We start from the raw sequence: 22,842 nt of genomic DNA, 5'->3' as shown, positions 1-22,842 counted from the left end.
TGCACATGTGATGTGACAATAAAAGTGATTTGATTTGATTTGGAGAACCACTTTTAAAAATACTAGAGTCTGGCTCCTTGGAAGCAAAACATAAAGAAAGGGTTGCCTAAGACTCTTTTTCTATTGTATACTTTGGATAGATAACATAAAAAAGCCCCATTACAGAGCTAACATGGGTAGGAACATGTCTTTGCAGTATGAAAGCATCTACATCACAAGAGGAGTTTTGTAGTAAGCATCTTACCTTGCATCATGTTTCTATAGGCGTTGTCAGAGATGGAATAGATATGAGGGGGTAGTTCATGTCGTTTCTTTCCTTTGTACATTTCAATGATCTTCTCTGAGTAGATGGGCAGCATTTTGTAAGGATTCACCACCACGCAGAACAGGCCAGAGTATGTCTGAGAGCAGAGAATGCAAGAAAGGTGAGACAAGGACAACTTGCACAGTTTGCATGCTTGTTTCTGCCAGAGAACGAGACAGTAGTAGTAGTAGTAGTAAAAAGTACAATAATCTGAGGAAATTCATAGTTTGTCATCATTTTTCTAGTACTTTATTTAGGGTCAGAGTTTGTACATCCCAATCCAAATAACAAAGGGATAACAAAGTCAACAAGTTGCCATAAGAATAAGGCATAAACTATTTTGTGAGCATGCGCTTGTTTTTAGTAAATACTTACATAAATGAGCCCAGAGAAGTACCTCTCGCGAAGATTGTGCAACACAGAGGCCTCATTTAGACAGGTGAGCTCGGCCATGTCCTCCACCTTGCTGAACTTGGGAGGGTTCATCTTCTGGATGTCATCTTTATTGACTGTTATCTTCTTGGCATTATCAGCCAGCTCCACCAGCACCTCGTCGCCATGCTCCTCCTTTATACTAGCTGCCTCAAAGCCATGCTTTTCTGATGGAACCCATACCAACTTCTTGGCTGCCCAGTCAGCCTGAGCCATCGGGCTGTTGAGGAAGTCTTTGTCAACAAAGAGGAACTTCTCATCCTCGGTAGGGGCCTTCGTGGACATCTTGGCTTAAGGTGAAGGGCCAGCTGTCGATGACAAAAAATTAACTGAATGTTAGAAAAGAGGGAGCAGTAAGTAAAACAAAGATGGATGACAGAAAGAATGCAAGTAAGGGAGAAAAGAGGCAACGGAAAGTCAGTAGCAGCAGTCAGTAAGAGACAATAATCACTTGCAGGTACTGGAAGTACCTGATTGGGCCTATAGATAGCAAAACCCTGTGTCAAGTAATGAGTAAGTCCTAGTGGGAGTCATGCTATAAATTTGCCTCCTTGCTTGTGGTCGTAACCCAAAGAGTTAATATGCTTCATCTATCGGGGAGTTCCAGAGTGCAGCCATTCTCACAGACCTCCACCCCCCTCTCGACCCTGCACTCTCTCCCTGTCTCTCTCACACACCACAAGGGAAGAGCTCAAACAATTCCCCTCCCTACTGTAGATCCAATGACTGAGGCTGGGAAATTGATTTTAATTAACTCAGCAACAAAGACCGCTACGTTTTGTCAACAGCTCTATCTCAAATAACTCTAAACCATTAATACTTGCTGGCATTTACTTATACTCAGTCAAGTCAGTGCTTAATTGTCAACATCCATTTTTTCCGGTCTTTCACTCTGCATCTCTCTCTCTCTCCTGCTCTCTCTTACTCTCTCTCTGTCTCCTGCTTGAGGCTTCAGTCTCGTGCTGTGATGACCATATATGGACCCCTTCTCTGGAGCAGGGCTCTTTTCTGCAGACCTAAACAGCAAGGCAAGTGAACTCCCAAACAAAGCCCATATAGGGAATAGTATGTCTCTTGCCGGCCTTGTCGTTTACTCCAAAATGATAACAGTAAGGCAGAGAGCCTGAGGGGGGCCCGGAGCTTTAACAATCGTGCTTCACACGGGGCCATAGTAGCATTCATTTTTAAATGCACTGGTTAAATCATGAACAAGTGCCTGGGACTCAGTCATGTCTGAAAAGGAGCATTCCCGAGCTTATGTGAAATGCTAACAGAAATATGTAGAGTAAATGTACATGCACTTAATTCTTTTCAAGTGTTATTAAAAAAACGGAACCCATTAGATCTAATTTAGGGACTGTTACATAACTATAAAACCATAATGTGATGGATAAAATGAAACAAGTTTGCAAGTTTTTAAGTGGAAAAAATGTTTTACTTTCTAACCTAAGATAGCTTATATATGAAATCCTGGTCTTAGACAAACTAAGTCACAAACTATAAAATATACTGTAAAAGTATTAGCTTGAAGCAGAAGCAAACACTGTCTATATGTCAGTGGATGAAAGCAGTAAGTCAAGCACACGTCTGAGAAAACAAGGAAGGAACCCTCTGATGATCTGGTGATTTTCTGCAGATAAATGTAAACAAACTTTTCCTGACACTCCCCGTATACTTAAGTGTGTGCAGCCAATCAAGTTGCTCCTCCTCACTCTCTTTAACCTTTCTCACCAACTTGAGTTAATGCTTAATAGTTGTGGAGTCCACTCTCACTTTCTGTGGTGTTGATACAGTTTGGTGCTCAGTAAGTGTATCTTGAAGACAGAACAGGGTTCAGAGGGAAAAGTCTCACAGTCACGACGATGGTTTGTCATCTCTGGCATCTTTATTCGTCATGAGACTAAACTACACATAATCCAGTATTATTGATCTGTCATAACTTTAACCACTAAATATAATATTAAACTCTCTCCTGTGTAATCATCAAACCAAATCAGTATTGTCTCGGTTCTAGTTTGTCAAAAATATCACACCAAGGCTAAAAATAAAACTTGTGATGAGACCAATAAACTGGATCATTATTCCAGAGTCTCTATCAAAAATAATAAACAAGTGGAAATATCACTCAGGAGACTAAGTGACCTTTCTATTTGTGGCTGACCGAGTGGCTGACAATTTTACAACTTTTCTCTCTTCTTCCTGTTATCCTTTTATCAATAAACTCAGATGCATCAGGTTTTCCAGGCCTTTGCTCAATGTTTGCTATTAAAACATGAAAATAGTTTAATTGAATTTATTAAAATATACACTTGACTTGTTCCAGGAAGTGTTTCCTCTTATTTTCTGACCAGGAATATCCCAGTGCTTGCCAAACTGTTCCTTTAACTGTTCATCCAGAAACCTGTGATGCTGTGGCAAAATTAATCTGTTTAAAGCTGCATCCAAGTTTTACATATATATAATTGAGTTGAAATACTCAGTTATTAGACTGTCCATTAGCTTGTGTGGTTATGACAGTGAAAGCCCTTGAAATAAAACAGAAGGGAGACTACGTCTGCATGCCAAATATCCTTGGGCAGGATACTAGCCCCAAGTTGCTATGAATGTGTGTTAATGTTAGACAGAAAGCGCTTAATCATAGAAAAAAGGCTTGTATGAATTTGTGAATGAGGCATGTATAAAGCGCTTTGAGTGCCTCAGGAGAGCAGAAGAGTGTTATATAAAAATCAGTCCATCACTCCTCCAAACCAATCATGACAAGATTAGTTAGCTGTATGTGAAAATTGTCACGAGTCTGTGCTATCTGCATCTTCAGGGAAAACATACTGGATATACATGCAGCCCAATACAACCATATTTGGAAAACAGGAAACTCAGTGGTCAGTGGGATGTGGTTCTTAGATAGACAGACCTTTCCCCTTTTCCTTATGATCGCGAATACTTTTTACAGTTTTATTTAATATATGTATTTTTTTTACAGTATTAACTGTAGTTGATTAACTTAACAATAATACTACGTCGTCTGTTGCACTTTATCTAATGCACAAATAAGTGTTTGCATACAGGAGATGTATAATTACATAATGAGCTGACGCCCAGATACGTAAACTATGTCATTGCTTTTAACTGTCAGAAGAAGTTATGAATAAAACTCATATGCTAGGCTACCATAAAACATTAATTAAAGCATATTTTTAAAATAATTTTTCATAGTAGCTACAAAGTTCACAATAAAGCTCTGCAACCGCCATTATCTACAGGAAAACACGCAGACTCCCTCTTCCTTAAACGCATTTAAAGTTATGAGGGGATGCCGATTGACAGGTGCACTTCATGACCGCCGCTGCACGCTTCCACTAAAGGATATACTTACATAATGTGAAGAAACGGGTGTTCAGGGGAGCTTTGGCTTTGGAAAGTTGGAGTTTGGAGAAGCCGGCGTTGACGAGGTACTCCAAAAGCGAACAGTCCAAATGACCCTCGTCAATTTCAAAGCCTTACTATTTAAACTGCGGACTGTTGCGCGAAGGTGGAGCTGTACGAGGGGACCCTCCTCCTCCAGCTGCAGCATCGTCCAGTTGCAGTCTACATCTGTCAGCGGGGCTGCGGAGGCAACGGACATGCGCACTGCGGACACCAGCAGGTTCGAGGAGTCACAGGGATGTAAGATGAATGAAAAGGCGCTGAATGGAGTGGAGGGTGCTGCTGACAGAGAAGCAGAGGATTAAAAGGTCATATATAACAGTCAACAGTAAAATGGAAAACACCATAACTCCCTAATCTCCATGCTTACTGTTCCAGCACAAAGACATCATGTTTGTGTGTAAGACTAGCGCACACACGGGCTGTGAGGTCAGGTTATGGTTGTAAAATAAATTGGCGTGTAATACAGTTTCATCAGTTTTTTTTAATATCTTGAAATTTACTGCAGCTAACAAATCCAGTACATCTAAATCCACAACATTTATGTTACAAGCCCTTTTTTTTTTAGATTTTAATGTGCAACACGTTTATACATGTGACATATTTTATAAATAAAATGATCCAAATTGATATAGAACTTCTCGTTAAAATTAACTACATCATGAGCCAAACTACATTAAAATACCCCGAAAAATAATCAAGCCTATGTAACACAGCAAGGTTCATTCTACGTCTTGGTTATGAGTCTACCATAAGCACATTATTCAGATTAATAGACCGATTAACTCAAATTCTCACACACTAGATATTTTAGTGTCAGTGATACTGTGTTAAATTAAATAATAACTTGTTTTTTATTAATTAAAATGAGATCATTTGTATAAAACTAGATAACTAAACCTTGATATTTTAAAAGTAACTGCAGTTTATATTAAAAAATATAAAAGAAAACGTGTAATAGTATAACCTTACCAAAGGGAACATCCTCTCCTCTCCCTCCTGTCCAAAGAATTAGTTCAATTACTTTACATTCTTGTAGATGGACAAGCCAAATGTGTGTTTGTAGGTAAACAGCATGGCTCAACTTGAATTTATGTGTTTATTCTTTATGCATCATGACAGATTTTAGGAACATTTCATGACTTGATTTGTTGTTTCCATTAATTGAATCATAAAAGCTGGACCCACAATAAACACAGAAGCCGAATAATTGGTTCAATTTGAGTCTAATCTTAAAAACATGCTATCACTTGCTGTCTTAACTAATTTCTTTGGAAAGAGTTGGTTCAAAAATATTTAGTAATTCAGCACTAATCAAGCCAAGCGTTTATTGGGCGCCTTGAATCATAATTAACTGTTGTTATCAGTTTGTATGTTCTCTCAATGTCTGTGTTTCTTCCAGGTGTTCCAGTTTCTACTGTTTAAAGACATGCATGTTAGGTGATGTATGTGTTATTCTACAATGGCTGTAGGAGTGGATGTGTGGGATGGAGTTGTCTTCTGTCTGTGGCAGTACATTTTCAATATAATAAAAATGTATTTCTATGTACTTTCCCTGTAGAAAAACCTTTTTAACATAATTTACAGGTGTCATGTTTCAAAGAATTTATTCAAAGGCAATCAAGAAAGTCTTTACAATTTAGACAATTTAACTGCAGTCTAATAAAATATTATTTCAAATTGCAATCTGGGCTTTTACCTCCTTATTTTGTATCATTTATTTCCACACACCTCTGAGTTGAATCTAATAAGGCTAAACAGTGGGAAAAAATGAACAGGAATCATAATTATAAAACTGTGTGCGTCACTCCTACACGTTCTAGGGTTTAAAGATTATGCAATGCGTTCCCACTCCTCATAAGGAAAACCAGCTGTCCCCTGCATAGGAATCCCCTTTTACTGTAACCTCCCTGGAGAGTTTCCCACCAGTACATAACTCATAATTCGCATAATGAATGTGAGTTTCTTTGTGTGTGTGTGTGTGTGTGCACATCCCATCTTTCTGTTGCTACACACACAGCAAACAGCTCCTCCCCTGTCCTGCTGCATCCCTCCTGTGTGCAGCTTCTTTCCAATGGAACTTCCTTTATAAGGACACTTTTCTGTTTGTCCCGGTAAATCAAACTGCTGGTTGATAACTGCGCCAGAGACATAGCATTGTGTTCGTGTGTGTCTGTTTGTGTAAAAACTGATGACAGACCTAAGACCAACATTAAGGGCCTTCAGGTTCCCTCTGGCCAACATCAAGGAGATGGGGTGGCATTCGTGGAAAAGGACCATGGGTTGAAAAAATCAGCACAGACAGGCAGTGGGAGGGATGAAGAGTGAAGAGGAGGGAAAGAGGAACAGATACACTGAACAGAGAAGTTGCAGTGTGTGCCATATAAGGAGAATGGCGTCTGTATGGAATCTCTGCAGCTTTCTGTGTTACTTTCAAAGTCTAGCACAGGCAACCACCCCAAGCTCCAGTGACTAAATATGGTTCAATAGCAACAGGGTTGTTCAAACAAAGTTACTCCTATGGCTCCAAACTCTAACTCTATTTACCTGCAGTTAGCTGTGACAGACAACTGGTTTATAGCTTCTGTTTAGTGCACACAAGAGAAAGACTTGTTATTTTCTTGTTATTTTTAGTGAGATAAAATATGAAATTAACAATTTGCAGCTTGAGGCTAATGCCTTTGAAATAAGTACACAGAGACTTGGGATTCCCTCTGAACTAAACAGTGTATAACAGGATCATTTTCCAGAATAAGAGCCATAATAATGGATGAAGGTAGAAGGAAGGATTATTATTTATTTGTATTGAAAGTTAATCTGTTCTAAACTTTGTCCTGACACACCTTTAAGGAGGAGACAGCGGGAGTGAACATGGATTTAAACCTCTGAGTGAATGATGGCAAAATCCCACTCCAAATGAAATAAACCTAAGCAGGATTTTCACTTAGAAATCAAATGTTAATCATCTGTATTTTATTTACACACAGCAAATGAATTAACACGCAGCAAGTGAATTCAAACAGGTCACTGTTTATAGTAAACCAGCCAGAATGGCTAAAGCAATTGAGCACGTACATGTGGAGGATTCCCTCGAAGCAATAAAAACAAAACGAGGTGTCATATTAAGATCTCGTACATACAGCATGTTTCATGTGTATTTTTTCTTCATCCTCATGTCCATAGATGGTCATCTATTGGAGAGAAAACATGTTTATGGATATGTTTGACCCCCAAGGAATGCAATTGCATTCTAATTTAAGCACAGAGGCAAACGTCAGTTCAGCCTGCAGCAGTCAAAGGATCACTGCATTTAACACTATTTATACAGCTGCCTGTTTTGCATACAACTAATTTATACAGTGGAGAAGAAATGCTACCAATTATGGGGCAAACTGCCAATTGAACAATCGTGTCATTGTTCAACTTCAGGAGCTTGTAAAGCCATTTTAAAGAGAATGGATATATCAGATGTCAGTGAAGTAGGTATTTGAGTACCTCAGCTTTAAGGAAAAATCAGGTTTGTTTTTGTAAAACCATGTAAATTCAGACATTTTCAGACGAACAAAGACATAGCGCTATTTTCATTTGATACTAGGAAACAATAAATTAGGACACCGTAGACAGTTAAGCTCTTCAACAAGCTGCACTAAAGGTACATCAATCATTTTGTGGCCAAATTCAAGATAATACACCATGTGCTCAGTATTATCACTTCACTGTTTCAGTGGATGAATCTGAGACCTATGATGAGCAGAAACAAATGTGTATAACCTAAAAATAACTTAGACGTAGAGCAGGTTACAAATGGTTTAAACAGTGCAACTAAGTGCCCAACATCAGTAATCAGGATAAGAAATAAAAGGCTGCCTCAGTAGATAATCACTTCCAGAAACTTAGGGCTTTAAGTTTGAGATAAAAATGTCAAGTTCCTTAAAACGGTGAGAAACTATGTGAAAAGCTCGACGCAGTGCATAATTAGCGTGGGATCTGGGCTACACACAGTATACACATAGATATAATTAAGTTTTGTTGATTTACTGTTGTTGTTTTGTGGTCTTTGGGGTCAGATAAAATAAAATTATCAAGGTAAGAAGGACCTCATTGCCTTTTCTCTTAAGCTGCAGCAAGCAAATGAGAAAAAGAAGTAAACATGAAAGAGAGAAGCTACAGAATAAAGTCTGGAAGATGCATTATACCTTAGTTTAGGTTCATTTATATAAGCAACTGAAGGGCACAGCTTTGGATCATGGGTGGGTTTAGTTTCACACAATACAATGACCACTAAAACAATCACAGGAAAGTGTTATTTTGGTCAACGTTGAGGAGCAGCTACTTTAATCACCCTATGATGAAAACTGTAAAAGAGAAAGTGCTTGCATTCACAATGAATAAGTCTTGTAAATTTGGAAAAGCCTGCAACATTTCATATCAATGTACAAGCTGTATGATCGCCTCAGAGGCCTGTTTAATGCATGCAGCTTAATTAAAGTGCACTTGCTGTGGTCTCTGCTATATTTGCAACTTTTATGCTCAAGGTCCTGCTCTCAATATCTTCAATGTTGTAAGGTCTTTTAGGACCTGTTACAGTGTAACATGTCCATCCATTCATCTCCTTAGCTGTTTATCTAATTCGGGGATGCAGTGAGGCCGGATTCTATCGTAGCTATCAGAGTGTGAGATGTGGTGTGTATGCTGGGTAGGACACATGCGAGCACAGGGAGGCCCCAGTGAACCAGACCAACCAACAAGTCAAACCCAGTACTGTTGGTCTGCATGTTAGAAATGATTGGCTGCATAAGACTGAAAAAATAGGAAAGTTGTTTAATCCTATGAAAAAAGCAGACTTCAGTTTTGTCTGTGGTGACACTGCCACCATATGGTGGAGAATGAGATCAGCAATTGCAGTTGGTGAATAAAAATAAAGATTTTATTATTTTTACACTGTTAAAAATCAGTCAAAAAATATCACATATTTACAAAATGAAACACCAAATACATCACAAATGTAATCTCAATCCTTTAACTCAACTATGACAAAAACAATTAGGATTATTAATTATTAGGATTACACTGTGACTAATATAAATAAAGTGTTGAAGTCTGATAATAAATTCAAAATGTAAAAAAGGCCACAAAGAACATTTGGCAATTTATAACAAAGACACAAAGATTACTGAGCTAACAAGACCTTACAGACTTTACGCTGTAAAGGCTGAATAACTACAAGGACAGAGGCGAGATACAACATAGTAAGTCACTGCTGTATCATCAAACTTTAGGCATCAGTTCCAGGAGTGTTAATGGCAGCAGCGCCTCGCAGAAACACCTTCCCTCCCTTATTACTGCTGTTCACAAAGTGGGACACTAAGCCATATAGAAGAGGTCTGCAAAATAAAAAAACAAAAGAATTGTAATTAAGTTTTCATTAGAGAAGGAAACTAGGTGACTGATAGTAATTATTTTAAATTGTACGCCTTTCAGTTTTTACTGGCGGTACATGGAGATAAGTGCTAATTTATTTTATTTTTTTTTTTAAATTAGAATAAATTCCCAAGTCATCAAGCCAGTGCACAACTATGATGAGGATTCATGGGGACACTGTCAAATTGTTACGCCCACTCTGAACATTCCCCAAAGAGTTCAGCTAATTTTTGAACATTATGTTCAGTAGCAGAATGTACTGGTATTTCTTAAATCCTGCTTTCTACACTTACACTGACTTGGAGCTTGGATCCTCAGTGACTTTCAGCTCATTCGCCAGGAACTGTCTGTCCAAAGGAACTTCGGGTTGGCCCGACTCTGAGAAAACAAACAGTGCTAAAAAATATTCACTTTTCTCAACAATAGTTGCTGGTTATGACAGCCACTGTCTTGACCAAGTCTACATAGTTGAGTCCACTGAGTTGCTACCATGTGATTGGCTGATTATACATTTGTGTTGACAAGCAGTTGAATGGTCGTAGGTAATAAATCATAATCATAATAATAGTAGTTACAGTTCTTAAAGTTTGTAAAAAAAAATAAAATTAAAAAATGTTGAGCTTGCACTTTTTTGGACCTCACCCACCTGCAGTCAGCACAGACGCTGTGTATCTGTACTTGTTGAACTCCAAGTACTCCCTGATGAGCTCGTTGATGATCAGGTTTTCGTGGGACAGGGGAGGTCGCGGTTCACGCTGGTCATCCAGGGCGCTGAACACCTCCGCCCGGATGCGAGCCTTCAGCTGGCCCAGCACACCGCGAGACTCCAGCGTTTCCCTCAAAGCTAAAATATTCACATTTTTAACACAGCAAAAAAAAAAAAAGGATAATAGATTGGAAAACTAAACAACCCCTATGGGTACAACGAATCTGTTTGGTCAGTAAATTTAGCTAACGAATGAAAGCGGGATGTTTTTGTACGACGTACACCGTACAGAAATTTACCAATTTAACATATTCTTGGTATTTTTAAAGCTATAGACCGCTTCGATAACAACTCATATTCATGTCAATATCTTCACAACACACTCTTTAAATCGTAGTAATTCTCAACCATTAATCTGTTCTTATTTTTATGAAAATGTTTATTACATGTCCTCCCCCTATGCTAACTAGCCTAACTCTGAACTAGCTGGCTAGCAGCTGTTAGCGCTGGCGAGCAGCGAAAATTTCCTGAAAAAATATAGATCGAATAAAGTATATTACGTGTTTAGCTATGCCGAATCGAATTATAGGTGTTAACAATAAAGGCGGCAATGGGTTGATTCATCCTTAAAATATCCCTAAAACCACTGCCATTTAGGTAGCTGACTTATTAAACTTTTGAATGGAGGCTGGTAAGGATGTTTCTGTGTTTTATAGTTTGCCAGTGTTCGTAGCTTTTCGCTAGCTTGTAAAATAACATCTAAAATTATGTGGGTTGATCTGAGATCGTATTAGGATACTAGTTAGGAAACAAAATAATGAATTATGCTAATGGCAGTGAGCTCTTACCGCACTTCAGTTCAGTGATGGTCGCCATCGCAACGAGTGTTCCTATACAACCCACATGAACGTTTCCAAAAATAGCGCCCCAACAGGTGGCGGAAGACAACTCAGGAAGATAACACGAGAAGACTTTAAAAAAATCACAATTTTTATGGAAGACCAGATTATGTACAAGTGTATTTTTACTGTGATTTTTGGGGGGGTTTGAAGGACAACATGGCTGAGCTTTAGAGGTGCATTTGGTTCAGAGTTCTCAAGCACATGGCAATGAAATGATTGACCATATCATAAATATTATTGAAGTGAGCAGAGCATTCAAAAGCATTCGCATGGACAGAGTTTACTTAAAACTAGGAGTAGGCAAGGCACAGTTTACATCAAATGCAATAACCTATGATCATAAATAGTCTGTCAAAGAGAAAGAGTCTGACCACACTTATGTAAAATGCTGAAACATGGTTAGGTTAAGGGATTCTCATACCAGAGGTGTGGACTCGAGTCACATGACTTGGACTCGAGTCAGACTCGAGTCATTAATTTTATGACTTTAGACTTGACTTGAAAAAATGTTCTAAGACTTGTGACTTGACTTGGACTTTTACACCAATGACTTGGGACTTGAATTGGACTTGAACCGGTTTACTTGAAAAGACTTGATATTTTACCCCAAATATAAAATTTAACATGCATATTATATAGAGATTGAAAATGTGACGTCATTCACGGGTAGAACCGCAAAGGATTCTGGGAACTCGTGGCAAGCGGTACTAGCGCACGCAGGCTTTCAATTAAAATCAGTTACACAGCGATAAAAAGAAACACAAAAATGTCAAGAAGCTGTTGTATTATTAACTGCAATAGCCGGTCGCATGACAGCCACGGGAAGCCGACGGGTAAAGAGATCGGTTGTTATCGGATTACGTCGTTGAAGAGAAATTGTTCGAGCCATGTTTCCGAAGTGACAAAGACACGACGGATGGCCTGGATTGCAGCCATTCAAAGATCAAATATAACGTCCCAGAACACTCCAGCTCACAGGTTAGTCTGCTCCAAGCATTTACACGAAGGTCAGTGTTTTTTAGTAGTTAATACGTCATTTTCATAACATAATTGGTGATATAGGTTACAAGCAAGTCTGGCGCTGAACAGAAATTGTTGCGCTATGCTCCTTTATTTATTGTGCATAAATAGTGAATTGTCCTGACACAATATTGCGTTTCGCTTCTGTTATTATGGTACACTGACAAAAACATATACTTTTATTCACAGGATAAAACAGGTTTTTTGTATCACTAATTGTCCAGTACGATTACAGCATATATTATTGTCACTGCTACATTTCTGTGACGGGTACCAGAAATTATTTCCACTACTAATTAATTACCGTTGAGCTCAAAGGTCCTATTAATAAACGGTTAACGAATGTGTATTTATGAAGACGATTTGTGAGACTGGTAAACTTACCTTTGTTCGTACGATGGTCTTTCGTTCTACACGGTGCATTTCAAGGTCTTGCACCCATCCGTCGGTAAACTGTACCTGGGCTTGTTGCAGTGACCTGAAGTTACTAAACTTCATGAGTGTATGCACTCACTCCAAGAACCGTATGATTATAAATATGCATATAAATATGCTACAATGAGATAGCTGACTTCATCTAACTAGCAAATGTTGTCCAGGCTACGTTGGTGATACAGTTTTTTTTTTAATGTGTATGATATTTTTGTCATGCGATTTTAAAGCCGGTCCTACAACCGCATCCAAGAATAACATGCAGCTTATCTCAGAACTGTGAACTGTGAAAATTATTCTTGGAGCTAGGTTTAATTGAGCTGCATTTTAAAGAGGTGCAATTTCACAATTTGTGTATATTTTCTAAGTTCACTATTTTGTCATGTGTTGAGAAAAACACAGATTTTAAAATTACATGGTCTAATATTTACATTTAGCATAACTGCAACATTATTTTTTTCGTTTTTTTTTTTTTTTTAAAGACTCGAAAGGACTTGAAATTCAAAGTTTCAGACTTGTGACTTGACTCGGACTTTTACACCAGTGACTTGAGACTCGACTCTGACTTGCCTGACATTACTTGAGACTTGACTTGAGACTTGAGGATAAAGACTTGAGACTTACTTGAGACTTGCAAAACAATGACTTGGTCCCACCTCTGTCTCATACACATCAAAATTCAGATGTTCAGCCTGGTAAATATAAATATTAAAATCAGCCATAAAATAGTTATAAGAGGAATAGAAGAAATAAAATCACAAAAGTGAAACAGAAAACTATTTTGGGTTTAGGAGAGCAATGCAAAAACAGCAAACATCAAGGTTGAGTGGTCCACCGCCCTACCACTTGGAGAACCTTTTTAGCTTTCCTCAGAGCTAAAAAAAATGTATAGTCGAAGGGGCGTTCCTTGGAAAAAACACTCAAATTACCATTTCTGACCACTGTCTATGTTGAGAAGACAACGTTTATGTTACTTGTTGAGATCAAGTCATTTAGAATAAAGCTTTTGTTTGACAGGAACAGAGGGCATTTTGTATTTCCACAAGACTCCAGTGAGTGTACATGTGCAGCAAATGTACTGGTATACCTGACACATTTAGGTAAATACTGTATCTTCTAAATAGAGAAAAGCAGTCCCAGAATGGGTCAAAGATGTGAATGACCCAAGTGAACTAAGATTGCAAATTTTACAGCTGGCCTGTGAGGGCTAAGGATCCTACTAAAACGTCTCACAATGTGACCCAATATCGGAATTGGGTTTGATAAAAGTGGACTGCTGACGAACAGTATCATTGGTGCTTGGATCACCTATTACACTACTCTCCTAACTGAAAGTATTTAAAATTTCTGGGAGCTTCTCCAGGACAGCGAGTGTAAAGCAGTGAGACACACACTGGTTCTGTCTGAGGTTTCTTTCTCTTAAAAGAAAGTTTTTCCTCCCCACTGTCGCCAAGTACTTGCTCAGAGGGGTTTGTCTGTTGGGCTTTTCTTTTTCATACTGTAAGGTACCGAACCTTACAGTAATACAGGAATTACTGTAAGGTTAACTGTTATCTTCAATCTTGTGTTTATACTATGGTACAAAGTCACTGACAGTTATTGTTTTATAGAAAGAATGCAGTACCATAAGTGAGTTCTGTTATGCTGTTATTGACCCTTGAAGCACATTGTAGCACCAGCAAGTGTTTAATGAAAAGCTCCCCCTGTCAGCTTGGGGTTGAGCAGCAAGCTCTGAATTTATGTAGTGTCTTGGCTAAGATTCCTCTGTAGTGATGGTATATTCAATTCTTTTTACTGAATCGAGAAGGATTTTCATGTAAATCCTACTGCTAAGATGAGTGATTGAAAAAGAAAAACAACTATTTTTATAGAGCAAAAAAAAAAAGATTTCTAAAGGGAACATTTATTTTTAATTTTATTTAATTTTATTAGTATTTTCTTCAAATGTGTCAAATATATATTTTCTCATCTAAATGAGGGGGTGAGTGAGTCCTGAGTGATTCGCTTAGGCTATGAATCAGCACAGGAGCAAGGGGTGAGTAACTCAAATGTGCTGTTAGCATGTTAGCAGAGCGATGCTACTGTGAACTGGGAAGCTTTCTACTCAGGGTTTTTTCTTCCAGTTCAGAGCAGAAATGCTTTTGTTAAGAAACTGGCTGTTGTTTTTTTCCCCCCACAATTTTAATTATAAGCTAGATATATTTCGACTAATGAAATTAGTTTGCCAATAGCAACAGGAATGAGTCAGTGAGTCAGTTGGGCTTGTGAATCATTATGCACGAGTCAGTAAAGTGATTCTCGAGTACTGAGCGATTCGTTCATGATTCGCACATCACTATTCCTCTGCATGCCACAATATCAATCAAAATGTTTCAGTTTCATGCCCTGATTTCTGTTTGTTTTCATTGTATGTGAGTTGAAAAAAAAAACATCACCAACTTCCTGTTTCATTTAAATGTGTAACCTACTTTGAAACCTTTCAAAAAATCGGAACATGGCAGAATAGGTTTAATAAAGCAGAATGTGATAGTTTTATATCTTGACTTATTTCAAAACACACATTCATTCATGTGTGGAGGAAGACAATGTAGCATTTTTAAAGGAGAAAAAAAGAGCCAGCTCAGTCTATTATTGTTACCAGACAAGAATATAACTATACCACATTTTGAAATTTTACATACAAGAAATTTTATCATTTGACATGTGATCAAGTGAAACATTTTGGATTTACTCAGTTTTGAACAATGCGATTTTCTGAAATGTAGATCAATGCATTTTTAAAGTAGACATCAAAGACAAGGATACACTTCCTTTTAAACATCACACCCACCTTCAGAAGGCATCTGACGCTCCTTATTGGCCCACAGTTTTCACTGATTGATGTCTCAGGTCACAGGGTTGAGCGATGATCTTGTTTAATTAGTTGTTAAAAGACAGAGTTGTGATTTAAATCATAATTCAATTCATCTCCCAGCTCTGTGATTAATTAGTGCTGTAGGATTATTAAAAGTATACTCATCACTTCTAGTAGTAAAACAATAAACTGTGGGGGAAAAATCTGTGGTCTCAAAGAATCACCTGTTAGCACTTTAAAAATTGTTGAGCTGGATATGGCCATCTTGTTTGTGTTGAGCTTATTCCTTGGCCATTTGGTGAAGACAGGATACAGAGCCAGAGGGTTCTGTGTGAACCTGTGATGACACAAGTGCTGACATTAAGTTGTGCATTTTTATTTTACTATGAATGACAAACAGGAAGTTGGTACATGCAAGAATGAAATGTCCCCAGTAAATAGAACAGAATATTTACTGGGTGACATAGAGTTTGTGTTTTTGGTTTAATATTGTAAGGTAGTGACTTGAATACGTCACAGGGTGTCGCTGTTGAGCTGGAAATGCACTGTAGATTCGCCTAATTTTGACCATTTGTCTGCCCTCTTCTGTAGAGGGCGTCTGAATTATTGTTCAGTTAAACACCAAGGTACCAGTAGCTGTCCACAGCCTCAATGGCCATACCTTGGATGCTTAGTGGTTGCAGTGGAGGATGTTTGTGCCTGCGGAAGTCTGACACCAGCTCCTTGGTTTTATTAGTGTTGATCTGGTGGCAGTTCTGCTGGCACCAGTCCACAAAGTCATTGGTCAGTTCTCTGTACTCTTTGTCATCCCTATCAGTGATGAGTCTGACTATTGCAGAGTCATCAGATAACTGCTGAAGGAGGCACTGGGTGGATTTTTGGGAGAAGTTTGCAGTGTACGGTAGATGGTGAAGAGGAACGGAGCCAGAACCATTCCCCATGGGGCCCCTGTACTGCAGACAACCCTGTCTGACACACAGCCCTGAGTTCTCACATACTGTGGTCAATCGGTGAGGTAGTCCAGTATCCATGTAGTGAGGTGATGGTCCACTCCTGTGTTCTCCAGCTTGTCCTTCAGAACTGTGGGAAGAATGGCATTAAAGGCATTAGAGAAATCTAAGAACATGATTCTCACAGTGCTCCCAGCGCTCTCCAGGTGAGAGAGGAAACAATGTAGGAGGTGAATGACGGCATCATACACTCCAATGCCAGGCTGGTAGGCAAACTGAAGTGATGAGCTCACCAGGGGCCGAAGCTGATTCAGGACCAGCCGCTCCAGGGTCTTCATCAGGTCGGATGTCAGAGCCACCAGCCTGTAGCTGTTGAGGTCTTTTGGACGTGGAGTCTTTGGCACTGGTACAACACAGGAGGTTTTCCAGAGCTGTGGGACTCTCCCCAGTCTCAGGTTGAAGATGTGCTCCATCACCCCACACAGTTTGTCTCCGCAGGACCTGACGACCTGAGCTGATGCCATCTGGACCCGCTGCCTTCTTGGCTTTAATTCTCATTTCCCTCCTAACCTGGGTGTTTGAGAGAGACAGGCTGAAGCCTTGTGTTGAATGTGTATTGGAACTGTTGTTGGGGGTGGGGAGTAGTGAGCAGGGTGAGTAGAGGAGGTGTGAAGTGTCTGAGGTGTCAGGGGTGGAACAGCAGCAGTGGGGGTGTGTGAGTCTGCAGCCGATGTTGAAGACTGCCTCATGGATGAATCAAACCTGTTATTAAAGAACTGATTCAGTTCATTTGCCCACCTCACATCCCCCACGGGCAGAGGGTTCTGATCTTTGTGGCCTGAGATGGTTCTAAGGCCTCTCTAGACTTTGTTGTTTTGCTGAAGCTGGTTCTCAGTCTTCTGCCTGTAGCTGTCCTACCCATTCCTTATCAGTCCTCTCAGCTCTCTCTGCACCCTTTTCAACTCCTTCTTGTCTCTAGATTTGAAGGATCTCCTCATCTGCTTGAGGAGGGCTTTAATTTCTGGGGTAATCCAAGGCTTGTTGTTGGAGAAACACCGCACAATCCTGGTGGGTGCAGTGTTATCCACACAGAAGTTAATATAGTCCGTAATGCATGTCACAAGGCTGTCAGTGTCCTCACTGTGGTCGTCACAGATCACCTCCCACATAGTAGACTCAAAACAGTCCTTAAGAGCCTGCTCGCTCTCCTCTGACCATCTCTGCAGCTCAGGGGAGGGAGAGATGAACTTTATGCCCTTCTGCATTGGCCTACAGTAAGTCTAGTGTTTTATTGTCTCTGGTTGGGCATGTCCAATGTCCAAGTCCAGTGAGACATGATTAAAGTCCCCTGATATTAGAAGAAGGGCTCTCAGAGATTGCATTTGCAGTCTGCTGACCACAGAGTGGAGAGAGTCACAGGCTGCATCCACGTTGGCCAAGGGGAGGACATACTCTGTTATCGTGATAACTAGGGTTGCCAACCGTCCCTTAAAATACGGAATCGTCCCGTATTTCGAAACAAAAGTACACGTCCCGTATTGAGCTAATAAGGGACGCACTTTGTCCCGTAATACAGTGAGAACCAAAAGTAGTCTATAAATGTTTATGGAATTAACGCCTTGTTTGAAAACATAATTCCCAGCCCCTCTCCTGCTTTGTGACCAATGAGCTGACAGCACACTTATGACAATTCGAGTATGACAATTCAGATTACCGCTCATCTCATTGGTCGAGGAAAGGTCGCTTTCGGAGAAAATACCGGAAGACAACAGGTGACCACAACAAGAAGCATGGCCAACAGGGAAACAAACGCCGACTCTGCGGTGCAAGTCTCGGACGACAGTACACCTAAAGCTGGGCAGACACTGTGTGATTTTTTCAGTCACGTTATTCAGCTCCTGCTCAAACTGCACGATTGACTCACAGGGGTTAGAAGTTCATAGGTCACGATGTACTCTCACACTGTACCGCCCGATGCTCTGATGCGACCTGAGTGCTCACACTGTGCCGCTGTTGTGCCAAAGTAGTTACCCCCGCCATAAAATGAAGGTTATAACAGAAAATCTGTCGCTCTCTCTCTCTGTCTTTCACTCACACAGACACACCACCACCATCAACTTTGCTAAATTGCTAATGAAAAACATTGATCAGGCAGCTGTGATTAAGCAGCAGTGTAAATCCAACTATTTTCACGGTTGTTGTGGTCGTGATAATTTTGTGAGGCCACATCGAAAAGGCTCGGATGAGCTTTCCAAAGTTCTACAAGTTGTGCCTCCATCGCTTGTGTCCAGATCACACGCTGCACTGCCGTGCTGCTCCGTCTTTTTCACCGACGTTTACGTGTTTGCGCGCGAGCAGCTGCGGTGACACCCTCACGAGCGATTGATGATCGGGAACTGGTCGTGAGGTGTTAATCACTTCTCGTTACCCAACGTATACTACATGACGCACGATGAAGGCCAAAATCGGTCCGATCACTCAAAAATCGGCTCAAAATGGGCCTAAAACCGCACAGTGTAAGCCCAGCATTAGAGCAGCAATGTTTGTTTCCCTCAGAGAAAGGGAAGAATGGGAAAAGGAAAACACCTGGCTGGAAAAAGTTAATATGGGCATGTGCAGTGAATATCAGCGCTATGTGGCCAGAAGTGTGATAATATAATTTATTTTGTGTAATAAACAACTGCAAGGATAGATGATTACAACAAATAGATGACTAATACATAAAAGTAATACATAGGTGAATAATGATGATGAGTTATGATGCGTAATCATGGGAACAAGTGGGTTTACAAACAGGAGCAGCTGATTAGCATTAGAAAAGCTGAAATAATACCTCAACTGAAGCCAATTGTACTAAATGCACTAAATAGAATAGAATAGAATTCAACTTTATTGTCATTGCACATGCACAGGTACAGGGCAACGAAATGCAGTTTGCATCCATCCAGAAGTGCTTTAGTGATATAGATATATTACAATATATATTAGCAATTGTCAGAGTATTTTTGCTTTTAAAGATTTTATTATTCATATAATAATCAGCTAAGAGTGTTTATATTTCTGTTCTGTACTCAACCAGCTGCATATTTTAATTGCTGGCTCCCTACTTTATAACGGAAACTGCTTGCCTTCACATTATCAGTCTTTGCCTTCACATTGTCACTGTTTGCCTTCACACTAGCAGGAAACCGCCACCCACGAGTAAGAAACAACCTTGTAGAGAACACGAAGTTTTTTGATAAACCACACCTGTTTTCTTGACAAGATAAGGATGATATTTCCTTTTTTGTATGCTTCATGATGTGTATAAATAAAGCCAGACTGCACCAAGGAGGTGTGTGAGTCTCTCCCTGAGTCTCTCACCCGTGCACGTTTAAAACTGCTCTAAGTGTCTGAGTGATATTTCATTGCATCTGAGTACTTTGATAATAGAATATCTTTAACAGCAATAATATAGATATGTGAGTATATTACAGAAATGGGTCTATTATGGTATGTTATAATGTACACGGTATGAAGTATGTTGTGAATATTCTATAACTATAAGTATGTACAGGCTATGAACAGGATATAAATATGAAAAACTATACAGAATATGAAATAAATAACTTTACAGAATCCGAGATATACAGCTATACAGAAATGGGAACTATGCAAGTTGTAAACAGTTGTAGGATTAAAGATTATCGAATGTACAGAATGATTATTTACACAGAGCTATACAGTAGTGCAGTTAAGATAAGTGAGGGTGTAGATAGTTTCTACAGAGGCTATATAAAGTGCTAGTGGTTGTGAGTGGTGGTTCAGTCCATGTTATTATTGTGTGTTTGAGGGTACAGTTGTCCATTGTGGGTGTGTGTATGTTCAGTCCATGAGTTTAACGTGGGTCAGATGTCAGGAGGCAGAGTTCAGGAGTCTGACAGCTGTGGGGAAGAAGCTGTTCCGGTACCTGGTGGTCTTAGTCCGGAGGCTCCTGTGGCGCCTCCCAGAGGGCAGGAGGGTGAAGAGTCCATGTGATGGGTGACTGGGGTCTTTGATGATTTTCCCAGCCCTTTTCAGACACCGCTTCCTGTAGATGTCTTTTATGGCAGGAAGTGGTGCTCCGGCGATGCGCTGGGCAGTTTTCACGACCCTCTGCAACGCCTTCCGGTCCGAGGCAGAGCAGTTCCCGTACCAGACTGTTATACAGTTGGTCAGGATGCTCTCGATGGTGCAGCGATAGAAGTTCACCAGGATGTCTGAGGACAGGTGGTTCTTCCTCAGAGTCCTCAAGAAGAAGAGGCGCTGGTGAGCCTTCTTGACCAGCTTGGCACTGTTACAAGAATATTTTTCTTTCTATTGTTTTCTATTATTTTAAGTTAAGCAGGACAGAGTTCTTTTAAAGAAAGATTTACTTATATTCTCAAAAGTTAAGCATGACAGGCTTCTGTTTAAGAAAGAGACCTGTTTTATTGTGTTAATGTTGTCATTTTGAGCTAAAAATAAATAGCTAAATGATCATTTGTTTCACATGTGTTGATATCACAAAGAATAGAATATGCATCTACTTAAATCAACTTCAAGTCAAATGGTTAAAAAAATAATTTCACACACAAAAAAAGAGCTAGAAAATTCACCACACTGGGAAGGGTGAAGACAACTGGGTCGCCCGGTCCTGGCCACGAGGTGTCCCTTATTTATTTTTCAGGGAGTTGGCAACCCTAGTGATAACATCCCTGGGGAGGTAGTACGGAGGCATGCTAATGGCTAACAGCTCAATGTTTCTGCTACACAGTATTTCTTTCACAGTGATGTGTCCAGGGTTACACCATCTGTCATCCCCTCCCCCCCTTCCTCTTATTAGTGTTGGTTTTCCTCTCTCGTCCCGTCCGCCCGCAGCAGTTGCAGTGTCACGCTCGTATCCAGAGTTAGTGGTTTTAGCCAGAACTCCGTTAGCATCATGATGCTACATTGCAGGTATTCTGACAAAACATCCTACCTATCAAGCTGTCCTACTTGTTGTTACTGCGCATGCGCAAAACTCAAAACCGACCATGTTTTCGGTGTTAATAGTGCACGCCTATTTTTTGATCCGACCCCGATCTCGTGCGTGCAAAAAAGGGTTATTATTATGTTTTACCATTTTATTACAGTTAATACTTGTTTTCCTTAAGCTGTTGTCAATTTGTTAACTTTTCAAGCTAACATGCGTTTTGTTTTGATGCTCTCGTTTACTGTTTTAGCTGTTTGGTGGTTGTTGAAATTTTGTGAGGTTTAACCTGATATTCTGGTGTTTCGGGCAAAGTAATTTTATATTTAAAAAATCAATTCAGGATTTTAATGAATGATATCACGTTATCCAAGCTAGAATCGATTTTAATCGATAAATCGATAATCAAAACCCACCCCTACTCTGTACACCCCAATCCAACACAAAATTACACAACGCAGAGTCCGGGCTGTAGGGACTCTGCCCCTGCACTGGTTGCACTGGTTGGGTTACAATATTCTTTGAGTGTTATTCACAGTTTTGACTCTCTTTTATGTCTTAGGCTCTTATTGACTGTAGTTCTCCCTCCCTCAGTGTTTATCTTAGGCTGTGTATAGTCTGTCTCCGTGTTTTCTCTGTGCCGTTCCTGTGTTCCTCGTTTCATGTCGAGTCACCCTTGTCTATGTGTTTATTCATCTCCTCTTCTCTCCATAGACAGTGAAGTCTCCCTGTTCTCCATGTTTGCTCTGTCTCCCATCAGACGTGTGTCCCTGTCAAGTCCGCATCTCCGTGCCTTTCACGTTGATAGTCTTGCGTCCTTTGTTAATGTTTTCAGTTTTGCTTCCTCCACTCCTTGTGATGTACGATTGCTCCCTGCAGTGCTCCCCTCCTGTGTCTGATTCCCTCATTATCACTCTTTGTATTTAAGTCCTGTGTGTTCCTGGGTTTGTTGTCCCGTGGTTACCCATCATGACTGCAGAAAACAGTAACTGGAAGGACAAAACAGTCATTCTGCAGTCATTGGTGTAAACGAACAGCTATTGTGCTTCATAGCTTGGATAACAGCTTCATAGCTGTCTGCCACCCAGTGATTGAGTTTGGTAACTTAAATTAAGTTTTGTGTGAATTTATATTTTACATGCACCTTTCCCTGGTTTTTATAAACTCAGCTCTGGTTACATGCAACAAACCACAGTAAATCTCACATTGAATGAGCTGTGCACAGGCTCTGACACAAAAATGTGGATGTGGATTAAACTACATACAGAACTTGACACATGAGGAGGCAAAAGTCTTGTTTAAAGAAACAGTCCTAAATGAAAGAGTCAGGCATTTTTGCCTCACTCTTTCAAAATATAATTATTAGGAAATACTTGGTTTTTACTTGAAATGTGTCTTTTTTTTAAAATGATGAAGTCAGTGGGGCATA

The 22,842-nt window shown here is 39.8% G+C and overlaps 2 protein-coding genes across 4 annotated transcripts in view; both read right to left on the bottom strand.

The window, feature by feature from the left end:
- The window catches only part of myh11a (myosin, heavy chain 11a, smooth muscle), a 33,043-nt gene extending 28,810 nt beyond the window's left edge, over positions 1-4,233 (bottom strand). For all 3 annotated transcript variants that reach the window (XM_085277760.1, XM_085277761.1, XM_085277762.1), the window contains exons 1-3: positions 4,110-4,233; positions 680-1,044; positions 245-401 (exon numbers count right to left, since the gene is read on the bottom strand). In XM_085277760.1, the coding sequence (XP_085133886.1) occupies positions 245-401; positions 680-1,021 (499 nt within the window). In that variant the 5' untranslated portion in view covers positions 1,022-1,044; positions 4,110-4,233. The remainder of the gene's footprint in view (positions 1-244; positions 402-679; positions 1,045-4,109) is intronic.
- Positions 4,234-9,064: 4,831 nt separating this feature from the next.
- cep20 (centrosomal protein 20) lies at positions 9,065-11,276 on the bottom strand. The gene is made up of 4 exons (XM_085278724.1): positions 11,135-11,276; positions 10,227-10,424; positions 9,874-9,958; positions 9,065-9,543 (listed from the first exon to the last, which is right to left on the bottom strand). The coding sequence occupies exons 1-4, from the start codon at positions 11,160-11,162 to the stop codon at positions 9,435-9,437; spliced, it is 420 nt and encodes a 139-aa protein (XP_085134850.1). The 5' UTR covers positions 11,163-11,276; the 3' UTR covers positions 9,065-9,434.
- Positions 11,277-22,842: the final 11,566 nt, after the last annotated feature.

The sequence above is a fragment of the Mchenga conophoros genome, linkage group LG6 (assembly GCF_057382185.1).
Source record: "Mchenga conophoros isolate Kocher_MC1m ecotype Shallow Benthic linkage group LG6, M_conophoros_male_GT1.1, whole genome shotgun sequence".
Lineage (NCBI taxonomy): Eukaryota > Metazoa > Chordata > Actinopteri > Cichliformes > Cichlidae > Mchenga > Mchenga conophoros.
Note: the sequence above shows the minus strand (reverse complement) of the source record. Positions and strands in the feature narration are given on the sequence as shown.